Source organism: Podarcis pityusensis, assembly GCF_964106645.2.
Source record: "Podarcis pityusensis genome assembly, chromosome: 6".
Taxonomy (NCBI): Eukaryota; Metazoa; Chordata; class Lepidosauria; order Squamata; family Lacertidae; genus Podarcis; species Podarcis pityusensis.
Window position 1 is genome coordinate 39,788,717 of NC_138030.1, and position 20,063 is coordinate 39,808,779.

General features: G+C 42.2%; 1 protein-coding gene across 7 annotated transcripts in view; it reads right to left on the reverse strand.

Moving 5' to 3' along the window:
* SRGAP2 (SLIT-ROBO Rho GTPase activating protein 2) overlaps nt 1-20,063 on the reverse strand; it is a 198,845-nt gene that overhangs the window by 65,970 nt on the left and 112,812 nt on the right. For all 7 annotated transcript variants that reach the window (XM_081009025.1, XM_081009023.1, XM_081009024.1 and 4 more), the window contains 3 exons: nt 19,841-19,903; nt 11,418-11,633; nt 10,742-10,870 (listed from right to left, as the gene is read on the reverse strand). In XM_081009025.1, the coding sequence (XP_080865151.1) occupies nt 10,742-10,870; nt 11,418-11,633; nt 19,841-19,903 (408 nt within the window). The remainder of the gene's footprint in view (nt 1-10,741; nt 10,871-11,417; nt 11,634-19,840; nt 19,904-20,063) is intronic.

Here is a 20,063-nt window from a genome sequence, read left to right on the forward strand (position 1 = left end):
ATTGTAGCAAATTTTCTCATGTGATTGAGCAAGTCTTAAACTGCCAACATGGGTTTCTTCGGCTGCTTATCAGGTAGAATCAATGAAATGGACCCAGCTCAATTAAACAATCTAGAACTCTCTGCTTAATATTGATCTGCCTTACCAAGCCTAACTCACACTTGCAGATGTACTCCAGCATTCTGGATTGGTACCATTGTGTGTTTTTCTCTCCTGCTCTCAAGTCTTTCAGACTCACTCCCTCTCTGGATGTTGGCCCTGACTGCTGGGTAATTATGCTCATCTTGCAACTCTGATCTGTTAAGCCTGGGTGACCTGATTTACCAGCTCCTGCTCATATCCTAGCTGGATTGCTGCTGTTTCTTTTCCCAAATGCCAGAAAGCAATATGGGCTTAGGCTCCTCTTTAAATAAACTGTACTTGTTGGCGACAATGGAGAAGAGTCTCTGAAGAGGATCTTAAGTAAGCGCTGCAAGGGATTGGACCTTCTCAGTGGCAATGACCAAGCTTTGCAACGTCCTTGGACATACTTGCCTGGACATACTTTCAGTTACTAAAGTCCACATGCCTTTAATGATATCTATTTGGAGACTCCATTGAATTGTTTTCGATACTTTGTTTCTACTGTTCTATCCAGGAGTACCAACTTCAATAAAATGGGGGGGGGGGAGAGCCCCACCCTGCATAATCAATCACATGACACAGTGCATACAAACCATTTGAATGGCAATGTCCATCAACTTGGGGGGAGGTGGCCCCCTCAAATATTTTATTGGAGGGGGTGAAGGCCCCTCAGCCCCTAGGAGTTTGCTCCTATGGTTCTACCCACTGCTTTGGGGTGTATGGGATGTTAGGGGAGGGATATTGCTCTTTCTGGGGTAGTTTGACCACCTTTCCCCACCCTGTACCTAGCTCACACCTGTGGCTCCTAAAAGCTGTCAGCATGTGACAGCACCCACACCCAGGGAATAGCTTTGGCTGGCTTGCTAAACCAGGTGTGGATAGCCAATGGGTCTCAAACCCTTGGTGTGTTGAGGACTTCCATTGCATGTGAAGACAGGCTCCAGCGGATTGAGTGTATGAGACCAATAGCAGTCAAAAAGGTGGTTTCTGCATGTGCTGTAGAAGGAAGTGAGGGGCAGATGGGGTTCATCAACCCGGGAAGGTAGCCCATCTAGGAGAAGGAAAATTCTGGTCCTCCACTGCCTTGAGGGACATCTTTGGGAGAAGAAAAGGCTAAGGAGCAAACCCTACACAAATCAGATGTGGAGTCCTTAAGATGGTTGGATGGCACCTTGTATGACTCCTTCCAGAAACTCCTGCAGCCAAGCTGGTGCCTAACCACTGCTTTCCTTTGGACCACATGAGGAAGGCTGGGGGGGAAGGGGTCCTCATCGTCTGGGCTGCCCTAGGCCTCAATATCCACTACCCAGGCTTGAATCCTGGGGAGGTCACTTTGGTGCTGCTAACACAGCAGTTTGACTTCGCCCCTGGAGGCACACTCAAGTGTCCCTTGAGACAGACAGATGCCAACAACAACATTCAACTACTTTTATTGTCAGCTTATCATACTCCTGTACTTTATTGTGTGAAGGGTAGGAAGGCAATATATGAAACTAATACTAAAATGTTCACTCAGATTTTGCAGATCGAAGGAAAGAAAGTGAAGAAAAACTTTAAAAAGGAATCCCTTTAGTCAAGCTCTTCCCGCACTTCTGACAACTTTAGCATATTGTTCATGAAAGCCAATCTGCTATCCAAACCAAATCATATTACTTATGGGAAAGAAGCTCCTGCCATTTCTTCATCAGAAGCAGATTTGATTCCCCCACCTTTTTAAAAGAAATCAGTAGACCAAAATAAAAAAGAGAGAGCGTGAGCAAAAATTAAATATGCTAGGAAGCTATCCAAAAGGAGGAAGAGCCCATCTGCTTGATGGATGCCCTCCTCTGGAACTGAAATCAATAGACTCTCCTCCTCCTGCATAATTATTTGGGGCATGGGAGAGGCAAGGCATGAAAATAAATGGGAGAAAAAGAAGGGGAGGACGGAAAAGGGGAAAGGGAAGGAAAGAACTGCAACCCGAGCCACCTTCCAACGCTTTTGAAACAAGTCTTGCCATGGCCTGCCACAAGATGCCTGGGTACAGTGCCAAGAGGCTGTGGAGTGTGGCAGGTGTCGAGCTCATATAAAGCAGCAGCAGCAGCAGTTGCTGGCTTTACTGGAAGCGCACAATGGAAGGGCGTTCAATTCAATCAAGATGCACAAAGACCAAGCACAAAAACAAAAGCAGCTTGATTGAGAATTTGCACATGCAGAGGGTGGTTCATTGGGTAAAAAAGCCGTTCAAGCAGTTGCAGCTTTGCTGTCGCACTAAAAGTCCATGTTTTACACAGCACAACTGGAGGGAAACTGGCTTCAAGTGAGAATTAGAACCCTCTTAAGAGGTCAAAACTTAAGAGAAGCACATGGGTCAATCTACTATGAATCTCCCATTGTGGATGGATCCCCCTTGGATGCAGTTGGCAAAATACATCCACAGTATTTGGATTTATCTTTATAAGGAAGACCAGATAGTCAGTCTCTCTCTCTCTCTCTCTCTCTCTCTCTCTCTCTCTCTCTCTCTCTGTGTGTGTGTGTGTACACCTGGGTGCATGTCTCCATCCACAGAATGAAAGAGGAAAACAGTTATTAATATTTTATAAGCCACTTCCATACAAAATCTGGAGGATTATATTAAGACAACAGCAATGTTTTCCATCTTTATACAACTGTTGGCAGTAAACATTTTTCAGCACTCCTTCCCCATCCATAACATTTACAAATGTGCAAAATAACACATTTATAAGTGTGTCTGTCTCACTGGACTTTTCTAGGTTATATAAATGTTTGATGGAAACGTTCTCCAAGGAAATCAATGTTTTATAAGAATTTAATGATAGCTCATCCAAATTCACTTCTCAGCGTGACAGCTGATTAACCCATTACTAGCTAGGAGACTTTAAAAGTGCTAACCTGGAAGGCCAAAGGCCAAGAAAATACTCTGCACTTCAAAATTCAATTCAGAATACTCCATAGCTGGTCACTAGGGAAAAAATGCTGAAGAGAGGGGCCATAATGAGTATAAATGCAGCAGTGCTAGATACTGTGAATGGCTAAAATAAATCAGTACTAGGAAGATCTCGATTTTTGTATTTTATTTTTTACCAGTAGTTCTTAAGCATCACTGATGGGAGGAATACTCTTCAGGTTTGCTTGTTTTCTGCAGGTAAGCTTCTATTCTTTCCTTACCACCACTAGACAGGAGGATGTCTGAACAATTATGCAAATTAAATCTTAATGGCTGCATTTGTCTTCTATGGCAGTCAGCCAATAAGCTATGCAGGAGAGTCATGCACACCCCTCCACTGCAGTTGCTTCCTGGGCTAAAGAGACCAGCCTCTCCATCCACCGCAGTGCCACAGTCTGGATGAATATCATTCTATCTCCTTGCTCATCAGGTTGATAATGGAGCAAGGGAGGGTTAAAGAATGAGTTAATTCTCCATAAGTTGGTGCAAAAAAGGTTTTTCTTCAAGATGCAGTTGCAGAGTACTCATGACTGTCTTATTTCTGTTGCTGTGCAGAATGATGGCTGTGTTGGATCAGAAGCTCCAATTTACAGCATTCTGAGGGTGTGAAGAATTTTTGTGGTGAATTGTGTAGAAGAATTGTTGGAGACAGAACTGGAAAGACTTGCAAAGCAGAAACAGAAGGCTGAAGTTGCAGGACTTTGGCAACTTCGAACTTTTTGAACTTGCTGAGAACTTTAAGCAAGGACTCTGAAAGTTGAAAACCCTCTCTGGGCTCAGAGAGAGAAGCGTTCCTGAAGCAACTGTGTATAGTTTGTGTGTATAGTGCATTTTGTGTTTACTAAGTAAAACAACCTCTGCTACACTTTATCTGCTGTGGGAAGTTTAATTGCATTGCTGAACTTCTAACTATGCATAGTCACCCAAAAGGTTATTACGTATAAACATCCAACAGAGAGCAATCTGCATCTGTAACCATGATCACCTCCCATCATCCCTGATCACTGGCTATGCTGTTTGGGGCTAATGGGAGTTGTAGTCCAGAAACATCTGGAGGGCCACAGGTTGTGCACCCATGATCTAGATGAGCACTGGCTGGTACTCTGCATTTCCTCAACCTATTCACACCATATTGGGTAGGTGGGGTCTGGGCTTTGGTGGGCCACCAGTGAAGCTTGGAGGGCAACCTCTGCTTCAAAACAGGAATTTTAAGCACCCAATCAGATTGGGATACAAATCTGGGGTCTCAATGGGCTGGATCCAGACTGAAGGTAGCCACACCTGCTGTAAATGGTACTAAATAGTAATAGTCATTATAAAGCAATAAAATGCCCAGTGCATTTGGCTGATGACAACTTTCCTCAAAGGGCGCTGATAGCACATATAAATTAAAAAATTAGCCATAATTCAGATGATTATAAACAAAGATTGAAATATTTTGAACTGTTCTAATTAATTTCTTGTTTTCTCTGTAATTAAAAAGTGGATTGTAGTGCGCGTGCATTACTCTTAATTTCTTTATCTTGCTAATTCCTTCCTGTTTTTCATGTACTGTAAAGATCCATAGACTGTATTTTTTAATCAAGTGTGCCTTCTTTTAAGAACTTGATTATGTTGTAAATCCTTTCATATGCCTGTTTTTCCAACAAGAAGGTTAGAAAGCTTCATTTTATAAACAGCAGCAAGGATACTTCTCGCAAAACATTGGAAAACTCAAGATCTACCCACACTGGAAGAATGGCAGATACAACTGATAGACTACATGGAACTGGCTGAAATGACCGGCAGAATCCGTGACCTGGGAGAAGAGAGGATTGAGGAGGACTGGAAGAAATTTAAGAACTATTTACAAAAGTATTGTAATTTGAGTGAATGTTAAATAAGATGCTAGATCAAAATAACTGAGCACCACTAAATTTAGAAGTTTTTAAGAAAATAAGTAAGACTGTGAAATTTAGCTCCTTCTGAGAACTATAAGATTATGAAATATAGAAGGGATATAAGAATTTAAATAAGATGATAAATTGCTGACAAAACGTTACAACGATGAAAGTGGGAGCGGGAGATGTGAGGAAGTCTAAAGAAAATGTGAAAATATGTTAAGATCAATGTTATATTGCTTATTATGTTTATTTTTATTGTAAAACCTAATAAATTGCTTTTAAAAAAAAAAGAAAGCTTCATTTTATAAATCTATATATTATCTATCCAATATTTTGCAGAACACAAGTGTGTCTGATGGCAGATTATATTATGATCAGTTGAGGTTACAAGGTTTATTCTATGTTTAATGAATTTTATTGTCATGGGTTGTTCTACTGTAATTACTGCCCACATTTATAAACATAAGATTGCCATTCATTTGTGATTGTATTTCATTTTTATGAAAGCCACTTTGTGAGGACATTTGTGAGCTAAGGATGCATCTCTTTCCCCCTTTGCCTTTGATACCTGAGATGAGTGTTTTCAAGGCCCATCTATTCATGTTACCTTTTTAACTGTTTTTATTATTATTATTTTTACATTGTTGTAACCTGCCCTGGAACCAGTTTGTGAAGGACAGGTAACAAATTTACTAAATATTTTAAATAACAATTATGTACATTATGGCCATCATTTTATATTTGTTCTTTCAGTGCTGTCATCTACCAAAAAGCAGTCAGCATTTTATTGTTTTGCCTCTCATTTTCCTTCCTTCCTTCCTTCCTTCCTTCCTTCCTTCCTTCCTTCCCCTCGCCTCCTTTCTTTTTATTCTGCGAAATACCCCACCCAAACCCAGGAGCTGGTGTTTAGGCAATACATACGTAATACCAGCCAAATAACATAAATTCTTATCTCAAACTACTTCCTTGATTCAGTCTCAAGAGCCATCTAAAACTGCACCAGAGATCACCGGCCAAGTTTAAAAGCCACCATAGCAGAGGTTTAGAAATATGATTGGTGTTTTTATATTTTAGGGTTGTCTAGACATAGAGGCCAATATCTCAGTGTCCACCCCAGCAGTTCCCCACTGGAATCTTCGCCAGCTTAATGCCAATCTTATTAGCCAGCTGAGCTCTATGGCTGAGCCAACCCCTGCCCCTCCACAAGCATCCTCAGCTAGGCAAACCCATTTTTCCATTAGTGCAATATTTATTTAGCATAAAGGATTAGCATCAGTTCAAAGGGTTTCAGCAAATGCAAAACCATCAGGGAATTGTTACAACTGAATGACTGCATTAAAACCTCCAGTTGTTCTGATTAACAATGAATTCAGCCTGCAGTTCTAAGCAGTCCAAGTGCGTCTTTCATTGGTATGGGTGGGCTTTTGCAATTTATGCCTTCTTAATTCTGAGTGGATGGCTTCTGCACAAAGAAGAACAGCATGGAACAGTTAGGCCAAGGGAGCCAACTTTTGGTTTGCTTTCACATTTTTCAAATACTGCTTGAACACTTATTGTTAGAATATGGTTTCCCCAAACATTAAACCTGATTTTTATACTTACTGTCTCAACAGATTTAGCATGTGATGTGAATGCAAGGGCAGTAGCGCGGTGGTAGAGCACACACAGAGAGTCCAAGGCCCAAGGTACTGCCAGGTAGGACGACTTGGAGAGACTCATCTGAAACCCTGGAGAGCTATTGCCAGTCATTGCAATGAGTTAGATGGACCAATGATCTGACTATGTCCCTCTGTTTCTCTTTTCCTGGCCTGAGTCACCTCAGCTAAGTCACACAACTGTCTCCTGTCTTAGAGCGAATTTTAACATAACAGCACTCACAGGGATGATCCAACAGTATTCTTCTGTTAACTCACCTATGGAAAAATGTCAAGCCCTGGGCCCCTGCTTACCAGCTTTGTGCCATCATATGGCAATGGGAGGGAGCAAAGAGGGCAATTCCTTCTTGGGTGCAGCTGATGGCATGTTCACACAGAGGCTGCCATGCCATGCTCCTCTACCCCAGGAACCAGTAAGTTGGGCTTTCCAACTGATGTGGGAGGGGGCAAGCAGATCTTAATTTTCTTCCTTTGGTTTGCTTCTAGGGCACAAATTATAGACCCCCATATGTCTCGGGCAATACCCCATTGTTGACTTATCCACCCACTCTTCCTAACTTCTAGAGTTTGTTCCCTTGCCAAGATCAGAGGTGAGCCACTAAGCTGACAGGTCTACGAAGCAATTTTAAACATTGTTACATAACATAACAATATTGTTATTATACATTTATTTATATCCCACCTATTCCCTTCGATAGGGCTCTGCAACGCAAGGTTTTTGCCATTGGCACAGCAATGCTGCCAGTTTGTTGACCGATTGCATGGTCTAATTTTACTGTCACAACTCTGTTCTTGGCTGATAAGGCAATGGGCCAGATTCACATCTGGAGTCAGCAGGGGTGGGAAGCCCACTCCCAAAAGGACAGTCCCCCTAAGGCCCACCTCTGGAGCTGGCATGGTTGCCTCACATTCAGGTCATCAGACTGGTCCATGGTATTGGTTTGGACTGCGGTCATTCCTATATACCTGCCATTCCCATCAGCAAGTGAGCTGGGATGGCTGCATCAGCCAACAGTCGTGTTTTCCTTCCCCTATGCCCTGCCAAACTTTGTGAGCTGTAACCAATAAAGATGTATGGCCTTCTGACTTGACCTCAGCCTATGTAAACCTCTAGCTACCAGACACCTGCTCCCCGCCCTGCCACTCCACAGCACAACAGCACAGTAGTTGTTACAATCCCTTCCAAAATGTGAGGCGCAATCCTAATTTTCTCAGAAATAAGTCTCTCAATTCAGTGAGACTCACTAGAAGGTGTTATTTAGGATTGCAGAATAAAAGTACTATCAAGCACAGCAAACTCTTTATATAGTTAAAAGATTGTGACAAATTAGATGGATGAAAGCCTCTCGCGTGAGCTGGCTCTCTCAGCACTCAGAAATAGCAAACAGTGATGCATTGCTGAAACTAATGCTTTTGCCTGGCACCGGTGTATAACCAGACAGCTGTGCCAGTAGAGCAGCCTTAGGGCTCCTGGGGAGAAGCGTCACCCTGTAATCTGGATAAATGATGGCGCTTATCTCAACTCCTTCAGATTACCGCTCTGTGTTTAAAGAAGAGTTAAGGATTTATTAAGGAAATCCAAACGAGCTCTAACAAGATTCCTCCCAACGCATGCCTCAGGGAAGCTTTCTAATGGCACAGAAAGTGAAAATTGTGAATAGACATTGGCAGGGGTAGCTATCCCATATTTCATGGCATTTTACTATGATCACATCAGCCTTCTCCTTCAGTACTTCCATTAGTTCCCTGGTGTTAATAATCTAGTCGTTTTTAACTCTGACTATAGCTTGTCCCACATCTCCCTTTAACTGTGATCATAACCTGGTCCCATATCCCCCTTTAAACTCCTCACTCCTTTTGCAACAAATTTATCTGCTGTTGGTTGCCTTTGTCTTCCATCTCTGTGCTTTCTGTCATGCCTGGAATGATTTCCTGTTTACTTATCAAGCCATCTCCCCCTCCTGCTTCCTCAATATCCAGTTGCTTATTAGCCCAGCCCAACCAAGCAACCCAAGTCTCACTTGATGCTGAAGAGTCAGATTCCGTGGCTTTAGCCAACATTCCTAGACTGTGGTACCCAACTCTCCCCTCCCATTCTACCAGCCAAACTGACTGCTCCCTCATTCTTGACTCACCTGCTTAATATAGGCTCTAAGGCTGTCCTAGAGTTATAGATAATGTCACACCTGCATATTGCTGGCACTATATAAAACATTAAAGAAAGAAGCTCAGCATCAGCAGTTCTAGCACCAGGCATAGCCCCTAGAAAATTATCCTTCTCATAAAAAAACAAAAACAAAACAAAACCGTACATGTTCAGAAAAAGCAACGTTAGAGCCTTCATGGACCTCTACCACTTCAAAATGCACTTAGGAGAATCAGATTTTTAAAAATAATTCTCAATGTAAGGTGTTCTTAAAATCTAGGAAAAGGCTAATCAAAAACATTTTTTCTCTAAGATGCTAGTTTTCTATCAACAGGGAGTTTTACACAGGAGAAGCACTGAAGCAAATCACTAACTTGCATGCTAAAATTATATTCTGATGAGGGTGGTACCACATAATTTGTATGAACATGTACATCTCCCCTTAGTAAGTCAAATGTAATTACCATGCATCTCATGCATAGCCTTAAGAAAACAGGATGACTTCACTTGATGCCCTCTAGATCATTCAGATAAATTAAATGGTGGGTGTTTAAGGAGCATTACAGAACAGATCTCGTTTACGTGTAATTCATAAGTACTTTGAAATCAGGCAACAGCCAACATACAAAAGCAAAAGAAAATAGAAGGTATCCACAGGGTGATATGATTCTATAACAGCACAACTATTCTCCACCAAGACAAAACAGGGTTTCCTAGTATTGCTAAGGCTTGCACTTCACAGCAGAAAGAACAGTAAAGTCCTCCAATAAATACTTGAAGTGAGCTGAAGTGAGCATGACCTGTTTGATTTTATGACTGGCTGAACAAGGAACAGTGGAGAGCAGGCAAAGACGATAAATTATTTGCTTGTTTGGAGGCCCCTTCTCCCCAACCCCAACCCCCAAATTACCCTTAGGGCTCCCCAATGGCTATTTTTAACTTTGCTTACAGGACGCTATTACAGCTGCCACCAAAAAGCAGAGAAAGCAGTGTTCAGCAGTAATCAGCTCAATATAGTCACTGCATCAGTCCTCTCAGATGAAAGTAGAGAATCCACACAGCAGATAATGTTTTATTTAACCACACTCTGATAGACTTGGATCACTTTTCAGTATTAGCTACTTAATCACTTAAGAATGTAAAACGCTGCAATTTGTCCTACCAGCTTTTTAGCTTAAGTCACAGTGGTCCACAATCCTGCTTACCATGGTCGCTATGGTAAGCAGTTCCACTGCCCTATGGGGCAAGGGCAATAGGAGCCCCACTTCTCTATCCAACTTGCAGTTGGGGACAAGGAAGGAACTGAGTTGCCCTGAGATTTGGACAGTCCAATACAGCTACACTGAATGTTCTAGTACTCCCCTTTCATACCATCCCATGCCAAAACAAGTCTATACTTTGTCCTTGTCCTAGAGGGAAAGGCTAGAGATGGCAGTGTGGGTACCCAATTGTAGAGGCACACTGGGAGGCTCAACACTGAAACAAACCACAGCTGGGGGGAGAAGAGAAAGGAATTGTCCCTGACCTCACACAGAGATGCAACATGAGATCAGGAATGAAAAATCCTAACCCAATGCATGTCTGCTCCAAAGTCAGACCCACTGAGTTCCATGATAAGTGTGCATAGGCTTGCTTCCAAGACTGAAATTTGTGTGCGTTGAAAACAGTGAAATTTACTTCAGAGTAGGCATGTATAAGATTGTGCTGAAGGAAGCACAACAACCTGGAAATCACAAACTTTGGCCTGACTAGCAAGGCTAGCCAAAGGTTTTGAACCCCCACGTAATGAGTTCCATGTTCACAAACAACTGCCCTAGCACTGCTGATCTCATGCAATTGCCTGAGACACCACTCTGTACACAGGTACACAGATAATCCTGAATTGTACGATGATGGCCAACCACACATAGTTTAACTGAGGAGAGAGACATAATGGGGTTTACAGCAGCAAACTTCAGTGCATGGGCCCAAACCACAGTGTACTTACATCAATGAGATCAGACAGGTCATGGATGTAATACTTGAACACAGACGCATTGGTGGCCTCCAGAGCCAGCAGATACTCATTTCTTGCCTTAATCGCCTTCAGTTTATTTTCTGTGTATTTTGCCTGACGCTGAAAATAAACCAAAAGGAGTTTATTAGAAAGAAAAACAACGAAGAGAAGAAAAAGAAGTGAGGGTCTCACACAAAGAACACATAGCATTCTTTGGCTCTCAACATTCCTCACTGTTGGACCTGAGCTCTGTGAAATCTTCAATACTTTTAGACAAAATAAAAGCATCCTGTAAGTAGTATGTAAACCGCATACTTCTTTGGTGATGCAGGGACACAAAGGCCAATTTGCACCCCATGGGAACATCACTGCATAGGATTATTTGGTCTAGTCCCACAACTCTACATGTAGTTCTCTGTGTTGAACACACTACGGAGTGTTACTTGGCTTTGGCACCAAGGAACTATGCGAGACACTGAAGGCCTGAAAACCAAAGCTTCCAGATTCCCTGGAAGGATGTCAACATTTCCCTGACAAAGCAAATAAAAGCCACCCACTTATTAATTTATTGATTTCTCCATTATTTGGCTCCGTCTCCTTAATACCCCTATAGATACTGCATTTTGCAGTCACCCAGCAGTTTAATCCCATCATGCTGCTCACACACCTTTTCTTTCATTTTCTCAATCTTCTTGACTGAGCTTCGCCGGACATGTTTTTCTTCAAACTTGACACTGGAGGCTGAATCAGGGGAGCGTGGGGTTTGCTTATCCTCTTGCTTCACAGACTTGCCAATCTGCTTCTCCTCCTGCTTCTCTGCCTCTTTCAGCTTGCTCTGAGCACTGATGCTGTCGGCATTGTACATGTGGTAGGTCTTCATCACCTGCAAGAGACAATTGTCCAGCAGTTGAGCACAGGCTTTTTACCTGCCCTGAAGACAAAGGCATGATTTTCACTCACCCCAGTCAACATACCAAGGCTTCTACTTTACACTTTTAAATATTCCAATTCTGCTGTGCTAATCCACAAACATACTGTTTTATAAGGTTCGTGGAACTGCATGGACCTTCAAGGGTTAGAATTCGGAAAGGTTTCAGAACATTCTAAATGTGTTTAGCTTATGTAAAGTGATACAGTGGTACCTTGGGTTACAAACACTTTAGGTTACAGACTCCGCTAACCCAGAAGTAGTACCTCGGGTTAAGAACTTTACCTCAGGATGAGAACAGAAATCATGCGGCAGTGGCGGGAGGCCCCATTAGCTAAAGTGGTACCTCAGCTTAAGAACGGTTTCAGGTTAAGAACAGACCTCTGGAACAAATTAAGTTCGTAACCAGAGGTACCACTGTACAGTACATTATAAAAGGACAGGAGAAAATAGCAAGGAAGAACAAGAGATGTGTGTAAGCATATTTCTAATTCCGGTTGGAATATGACAATGCAATGAACAGTGCAATTAAGAATATAAAAGCATCTATTTGGAATTAGGAAAATAACAATCTTTAAATATGATTCAATGGTTCTATATTTCTCCAGGATGTACATTGTTTTTTATTAAGGAAGTATGAAAAACTGCCAGGGGAAACACCAAAAGTGGACCAAAACTGACTTGTTCCTTTTCTTGCTTGCAATGCTTCCAGGTGGCCGCATGCTAAATATAAGTGAGCTTTAGAAGTGTGCTTCACATACGTATCAGCATGCTTGGTGGCTACTTCCCACTTTGGGGAGGCTAAGTATGATAAAGTTGGAGAATCTTTGACCAGGGCTTCAACCTTAGACCTCTATTAAACACAGACACTCCCCTATCCACCTCAGCATCTCCTTAGCCCAGCTTTCTCCTCATCCACTTTTCTAAAACGTGATGAACATATAACTTCTGCTTTTTACTGGGTCAAGGGAAGGAGAAAGACATAGGCCAGTGGCAAATGCATTATGGTTTAGTTATTGAAAGTCTTTTTTCCCTTGCCTTTCCACATATTGTGTTCATGGTGGCTTGCCATAACGAAGTTGGAAAAGAGATTGTTATTTTAAAAGTTTATGAGGTCTCCAAATGTTGTCATGCTCCCCCATCCCCAAAGTGTCTTAGATATTCAATACTAACTGGATTGTAAACACGCTCAGCAGTGAGCAGATATCTGTTCCAGCTTTGAAATCCTGACACAAGCCAAACTCCCGCCTCAAGTCCTTTCAATTTTTTGGCACAAAGCTATTGACTTTTGTTTCACCTCAGTTTGAACCTGGCTATATTTTTTGTTAAATCGAATACGCTCCCACTCCCTCTCCTTCTCTATGTGTCTCTCCTCCTGTAGCAATTAAGCAAGGCTTCTTGGTTACAGAAAGAAGCCGCAGTTAAAAATGCAAGCCCGGTCAGTGTTAAAGTGATGTGCTGAATAATTTACATGCCAACGTGGAGCTATCATATATGAAAAGATGAAAGGAGGCAGCTAGAATAATAGCTTTAAACAGGGCAGAGAATTAGTCTCTCCTGCCTCCTTCCATTGAGGGAAAGAGACCCAGCCCAGAAACTGGTTATCTCCATGTCTGGAACTGAAATAATAGTTGGCTTCTAATTATGTTAGTATCATGGTCAAGGATCATATCAACTACATGAAGACCCAGGACAGAAACATAGCTGCTGTAAACACCACACAAACAGAGGATGTTACAGGTCACCCTTTTCTTCACCACTCTCAACACCACCTGGAGTCTCCCTTGGAAGAGGAAACTGATGTGGGCCTCTTGAGACTTAGGCCATATTACTATAAAGCTGAGTGTAGGCAGATTAGAATCACAGCCCCTTCTCTCAGACTAGCAATTGCCAAATTCTCAGGCTGCAGAGGCAGCAGAAGCATCACATTTCTGATAACTCCATGCTTTATTTAAAAACACACATTTGTTGCTAAACTAGAGGTAAAGGAGGAAACTTGAGTTTTATGTTGTAAATCCAGCTCCCAAATGCAGGAAACAGATGGTGCATCATGCTTTTCCTGTACATTGGGCCTTGAGCACATGCATTGTGGTGGCAATTGATTCTGAGGAAGATGCTGTGTCTTCTACTACAGCTACTATCAATAATCATGGGATGAAGGAATTCTATGGCTTCTTAAGGGATTAATGAATAATCAGATCAATAGAATGACTAAGAGGTTTAACGTGCAACCCAAAAAAACACTGTAACTGTATGTACAATTTCAGTTGCCAGGTAGATTGCTCTGTCAGACAGAGATGCTCCTGAAGTGGAAAAGATTTTCTAATTGTAAGCATCACTGGAGTGAATCTTTTTAAAAAATAAAAAATATTCCCATCACTTTAACAGACTATTAGTCAGCACAGGCTTTACATTTAAAACAAATTCTCTCTCTCTGCCTGAAAGAACTGGAAAGTACTCTCACAAGTGTTCAAAATCCCAATGGGTTAAAGCCATTATTTTACCCAGGGATACATGAAGTCCCTGCCCCTCCTTCCGCCTGCAAATGAGTCATCGCCCTTTTGAGATCATTTTCTTATTTCCCAAACTGTAATAGCTGACAAAGCTTTTTATGTAGCCATGGTGCATTGTTCTTTCACAGTTAGGCATCTAGATTTCTAGTACCCATTTCAATGGGTGAGTGGGTGGGAGCAGCAACTGCTAAAAACAAAACGACAACACCTCAATAACAGGATGAATGAACATTGGGTTTTCAAATGGCTGAGTCATGTTCCACAAGTGAGCCACAACCAGCTAAGATGGGCTGTACTAGTACCACCTCCACCATTTGAGGCCCCCTGCACTTTGCCATTGATCATTATGGAAGAAATTGGATTGCACTGGAAAAATTATGCATGGCGTAGGTTAAGAAATCTAAAATGACTGCCTGTCAGTACATGCCTATGTACCCAAAATTGACTGGACTAATAGATGCGATGTGGGCTGAGTTGAATAAGGCAGAGAAGCAGTAAGAAGGGAGAGAGGAATGGAAGGTGGGGTCTGTGATTAAGACTAAGGCTACAGGAAGGTCTCTGGCCTGGAAAGATCAAATGCCACTGGCTTGGAAGCCAGGTTTATATCTATGTGGGATTGATCAGATTTTAGAAACCTTTCTTTACTGGCACCTCATCAGTTTGCTACTAGCAACAACTCTTCACTATCTCTTTTTGCCATTTGAAATTGATATGGTTAGGTCAGTAAATGTGCATTCCCCCAAATTATACCATAATTATACAATTTTAAGAATGGGATCATGGGTCAACAAAAATTATGGGCCTTGACTTTATGGAGTAGATCGGGGTAGTCAATCCTTTTATACCTACCGCCCACTAATGCATCTTCCTTGATGGTAAAATTTCCTTCCGCCCACCAGTGCTCGATGTAAGGAGAATTCAGCTTGTGCCGTAGAACCCCCTACAGCCCACCTAGAATCCTGAAACACTCACTAGTGGGCGGTAGGGACCAGGTTGACAACCCCTGGAGTAGATACTCAATTTTAAATATTTTTAAAGGCTCAGTAATGGCAGTCGTAGTCAGAGCAAATGCCCATGCCCTGCTTCTAAAACAGTTACAACAAATTATCCTTGGTCAAAGAAGAAAGAAACCGAAAAGTGAAGCAAACAGTGGAAACATCAGCATACCTCTAAAATGGCATAGTGTCGCATTATGGTTTGTTTCTGCTATTTGTCAGAACCTGATATTTAGATGCTGGAGAGAAGCATGCAACATCAGCATAATGAGCAATTATTTTATCTGGAACACAACTCTCCCGATCTTCACATTACTGTTTGAAAGAATATTAGAAGTGAATTGCAGTAATGTATAGGAAGTTCAAGTGGTGTGTGTGTGTGTGTGTGTGTGTGTGTGTGTGCGCATACACACACACACACACACACACACACACACACACCAGTACATTGTGGTTTCTCCAGACAAGAGCATATGATAGGGGGAGTCAATACGGTGCCTTGCAAATATTGTAGAACACCAGCTCCCAGCTCCCCCAACTAGCATGGCCAAAGGCCAGGGACAATGAAGGACACAGTGCAATAACATCTGGAGGCAACCACACTGGTTATCTCAGGCACAAAGTAATGTTTTGAAATGATTCTACACACATTTCCTGGTACGTTGGGTCCTCCAAAACACTGCCTTGTCTCCATTAAAGTATTCCACTAGTACCCAGTTAAAATTAAAATTAGCTGGTTGTAGATGTTCACTTTGATGCACAAATGTCAGGAGAAAATTAAATGATGCAGCTCAGCAGTATTCTTTCAAGAGAACTATGGCCTGGTGATACACCACCACACAATTAAGTGCTATTTTCCTTTCTCAGTATAGTTCTGTCCAGAAAGTATGCAAGTCCCTGTAACTCTCACTTAAAATAATGCTAAATACTCAACAGCTAGGGTGGCCAAGTTAAACACTTGGCAGTCACTATCCACATTTTTAAAACAGTTATCCTAAGCTCCTCACAATCACACCACACTGCTGCTTAGTAATCGCAATGACCTAATGACATTGTTGCAAATCAGCACAAACTTTTTCCTATAGGAATATGCTTGTGGATTTAGCAAGGCTAACTATTCCCATTTTCCAGGAAGCGAGCTAAAAACCGCAAGCAGGACGCACCCACCAGTCTCCTGCAGAGTGCTGCTGTTATGTCGCCACACCAGCCTAGCGCTCAAAATGCTAAACATCTGCAGCTGGAATTTAGCTAAGTACTAAAAATTCCATTGCACCACACCAGGCAGTAAAGGTCCTGAAATGCAGCTTTAAAAAGGCATTTCCAAACATTTGGCCACAATAAAACATAACCTCTATTCCTCTGTAATTTGCTGATTCATATTGGTTCTGCAAAATCATTCTGGATCTAAACTTAGTGTTTAATAACCCCCGCTCTGTGTTAGGGTCAATGTGCTTCGGGTAACAAGAGCACTCCTAAAGCATCTTTTCACAGATTGTGTGGAGAAAAGTCTTTGGCACTGCAGCAACCCCTGTTGACTAGGTAGAATCCAAGAGCACCCCCTCTTTTGAGCAGCAACCCCAAAGAAAACATTTGCACGACTGTTTCCAAAAATAGAGGCAATTTGGTCACAGTTGCTGTGTAGACAGATTTAATCAATGCTGAACATATCCCATTCAGCTGTGCAAGAAGAAATGTCTTGCATGGGAGACTTTTATTAACACTTTCTTTTTTCTCTCCAGGCAATGACTCTTCCTTGTTCCTCTTACTAGCTATACTGCTGAGCAGAAAGGCATTAAAACAGAAAGCTGGTTGCGTAACAGCTAAGCATACAAACTGTGAGCCTGAAGATCCTGGCTCAAATGTTGCCGCAGCTCATCGGCAGGCCTCAAACCAGAGAGAGAGAGGGAGAGAGAGAGAGTTCTTTGCCTAAGTCCCAGGGAATGGCCAGAAGACATGGAAAGCCACCACCTTCCTGCAGCCAAGCAGATCCAGATCTAGTTAGTATCTGGATGACATGTGTATGCTGCCTTAGTCTGCATGTTGGAACAAAAGCAGGATATTAACGTAAGGAAATAAACAATTCAGGGATGCACAGACTTCTGGCTTGCAACATCTATGTTTTGTTTACTAGAGCCCTGAGAGGCACCAATCAGAGCCAGATACAAAATAGTAAAGGGGGGGGGGATTTTTCTCTTAGAATTAAGCAAAATGATGCTTTTGGGCACATACCCAGCATAGGAATTTGTTTTCAGTACAAGAACAAACCTCACAGTGAAACAAAAATCTGCATCTCTCCCCGCTGCTGACTTTCTTGATCTCACCAGTGGGGGTTGGGGGAACCTTTCTGTTGCTGCTACCGTGAAACCATCGGTAGACTGAAACCTTGCCAATCTGCTATAAATCACTCTACATCGGTACATCCCCATCTACCTTCTCGCCACCCGAGCCTAAGTAACCAACAGAAATTGCTGAAAAATGATAGCATGTGTGACACTAGTTGACGTGGAGACAAATGAACCCCCGATAATGCAGTTGATGCTGTCTGACCCAGTGATTGTGCTGCAGAGTAAATGAAAGGACAGGGCAGGCACTGATGTGTGTTGCAGGCTTCTGCTCCCTGACGTAGCTCTCTGTTGCTTTTCAGCAGCTGCAGATCTACTAGCAGCTTCAAGTTAAGGAGCTGTATGTAAGCAGGAACAGGAGTTTCCCTGCACATGTGCAGCACACCAGACTGCACTGGAAAAGCATCAGGAGCCACCAGAAATCGTCAGGTTCTATTAATTTATTTACTAAAGAAAGGTTGGGGTTTTTTAATAAAAAAAATCAAGACCACCTTTCATCTATGAAAACAGCAGGGCTCTAAATCAGAAGGTAACAACAAATAAAAAACGAACACCAGAAGAATCACTGACATGTCTCTCTGGCCCAACACTAGATGTTAACACAGGCATAGGCAAACTCGGCCCTCCAGATATTTTGTGACTACAACTCCCATGATCCCTAGCTAACAGGACCTGTGGTCAAGGATGATGGGAATTGTAGTCCCAAAACATCTGGAGGGCCGAGTTTGCCTATGCCTGTGCTAACACAATACCAAATAAGGCGGCTCTCCTGGTGCAAGACATTGATTTATTATAGACTGCATTAACTCCCCTTCACCAGTGCCAGAATGTATGGAGTACTCCAAAATCAAAAACATACTTATGGTAGCAGACAAGCTTTCTTTGTAAGATTTTCACTAGTGGTTGAGTTATCAGTTCTGCTTATATATTGATTTGATTGGCTCATTAAATTTATATCTTGCCCTTCCAAAGGAGGCCCATGGTAGCAATGATAATGAAGGGAATAACCTTTGGTGGTCTTTTTGAATACAGTGGTACCTCTGGTTATGTACTTAATTCGTTCCGGAGGTCTGTTCTTAACCTGAAACTGTTCTTAACTTGAAGCACCACTTTAGTTAATGGGGCCTCCCATTGTCGCTGCGCCGCTGCCGCCACCGCGCAATTTCTGTTCTCATCCTGAAGCAAAGTTCTTAACCTGAGGTATTATTTCTAGGTTAGCAGAGTCTGTAACCTGAAGCGTATGTAAGCTGAAGCATATGCAACCCGAGGTACCACTGTAGTGGATTTGTGGATCACATAGGTGTAGGCTAAAATTAGTGCAAAAATTCAATTAAATTAAGAAAACGAAAAATTACCAGATACATATGTACAGAGTCCACATTGCAAGGTGCTGGTTTGGGAAAGATTCCCCCCCCCCATGTACAATAACTGTGTGAACTTTACCATAAGGTTACCAGATTTTTTTCAATGAATCCGGGGACACTTTTCAACTTCAGTGGATTTTGTATGGGGACTGATTTGTAAATCCGGGGACTGTCCCCGGGAAACGGGGATGTCTGGTAACCTTACTTTACCATCGATCTATAGTATAGAGATAATATATCTGGCATTTCTCTGGGCTTATACTAATCTATTTTATTATTAAGATACATTTGGATAACATTTCTGAAGACTCATATGCACTGAAGTGACAGCAAGGCTGTGTCTTTGCAGACTCTCTAGTTTTATCCACCCTGGGGTCCAGGTACAAAACTACAGCTAATGTTGAGTTGTAATAAACATTACTGCCTCAATATATTTAAGAAATCTAAAACCTGCTGCCACCCTGCCTTCTAAGAATGCAGACTTAAAGCAGTAAGTGATATGCAAGCATCTACTATAAATCATCATTGTGGAAAAATTACTGCATGACGAAGTTAGTGCATAGTGCATTCCTGCACGTGGAATGAATGGAGCCAATTGTATGTGGCATGCTTGCAGCCAAAGCTGATCTCAGAGCTGCAGTTATTATACTGTGCACAGTCTCAATGGTGCACCCCAAGTCTCCACTAGTATTCACAGCCTGATGTGGAACGCAATCATACAACATGAGGAAAAGCAATAGAGATGCAGGCAGAGGATAAAAATGGAACAAAAAGGAAAAAAAGAAATTTACAGTACATAACCAACTAGCAAATAACACACCACTTCAGTACAGACTGCAGCCATTTATCACTTCCAATGCTTGATTGCTGCTGTTGCAGCAGGCAGGGTAAAGTCAAACATTTCTTTCCTACTTCCTGAAAAGGAGCCAAGAAAGCAACTTGATTTACCGTGTAGAGCTCATTCAGGACCTTCATCAAGTCTTCCTGTAGCTGCTGCCCCACTTCTTTGCTCTGGAATACAAAAGAACCAGAAAAGGTTAACTGGAAGAAAAGAGAGGAAAACAGGGGCAAGGTGGTGGCGGCTGCTGCAAACATGCCATGATGTTCACAATAATTCAGACACAATTGATCGTCATTATTCACACTGGCAAATCCAATAAACACTCAGCTT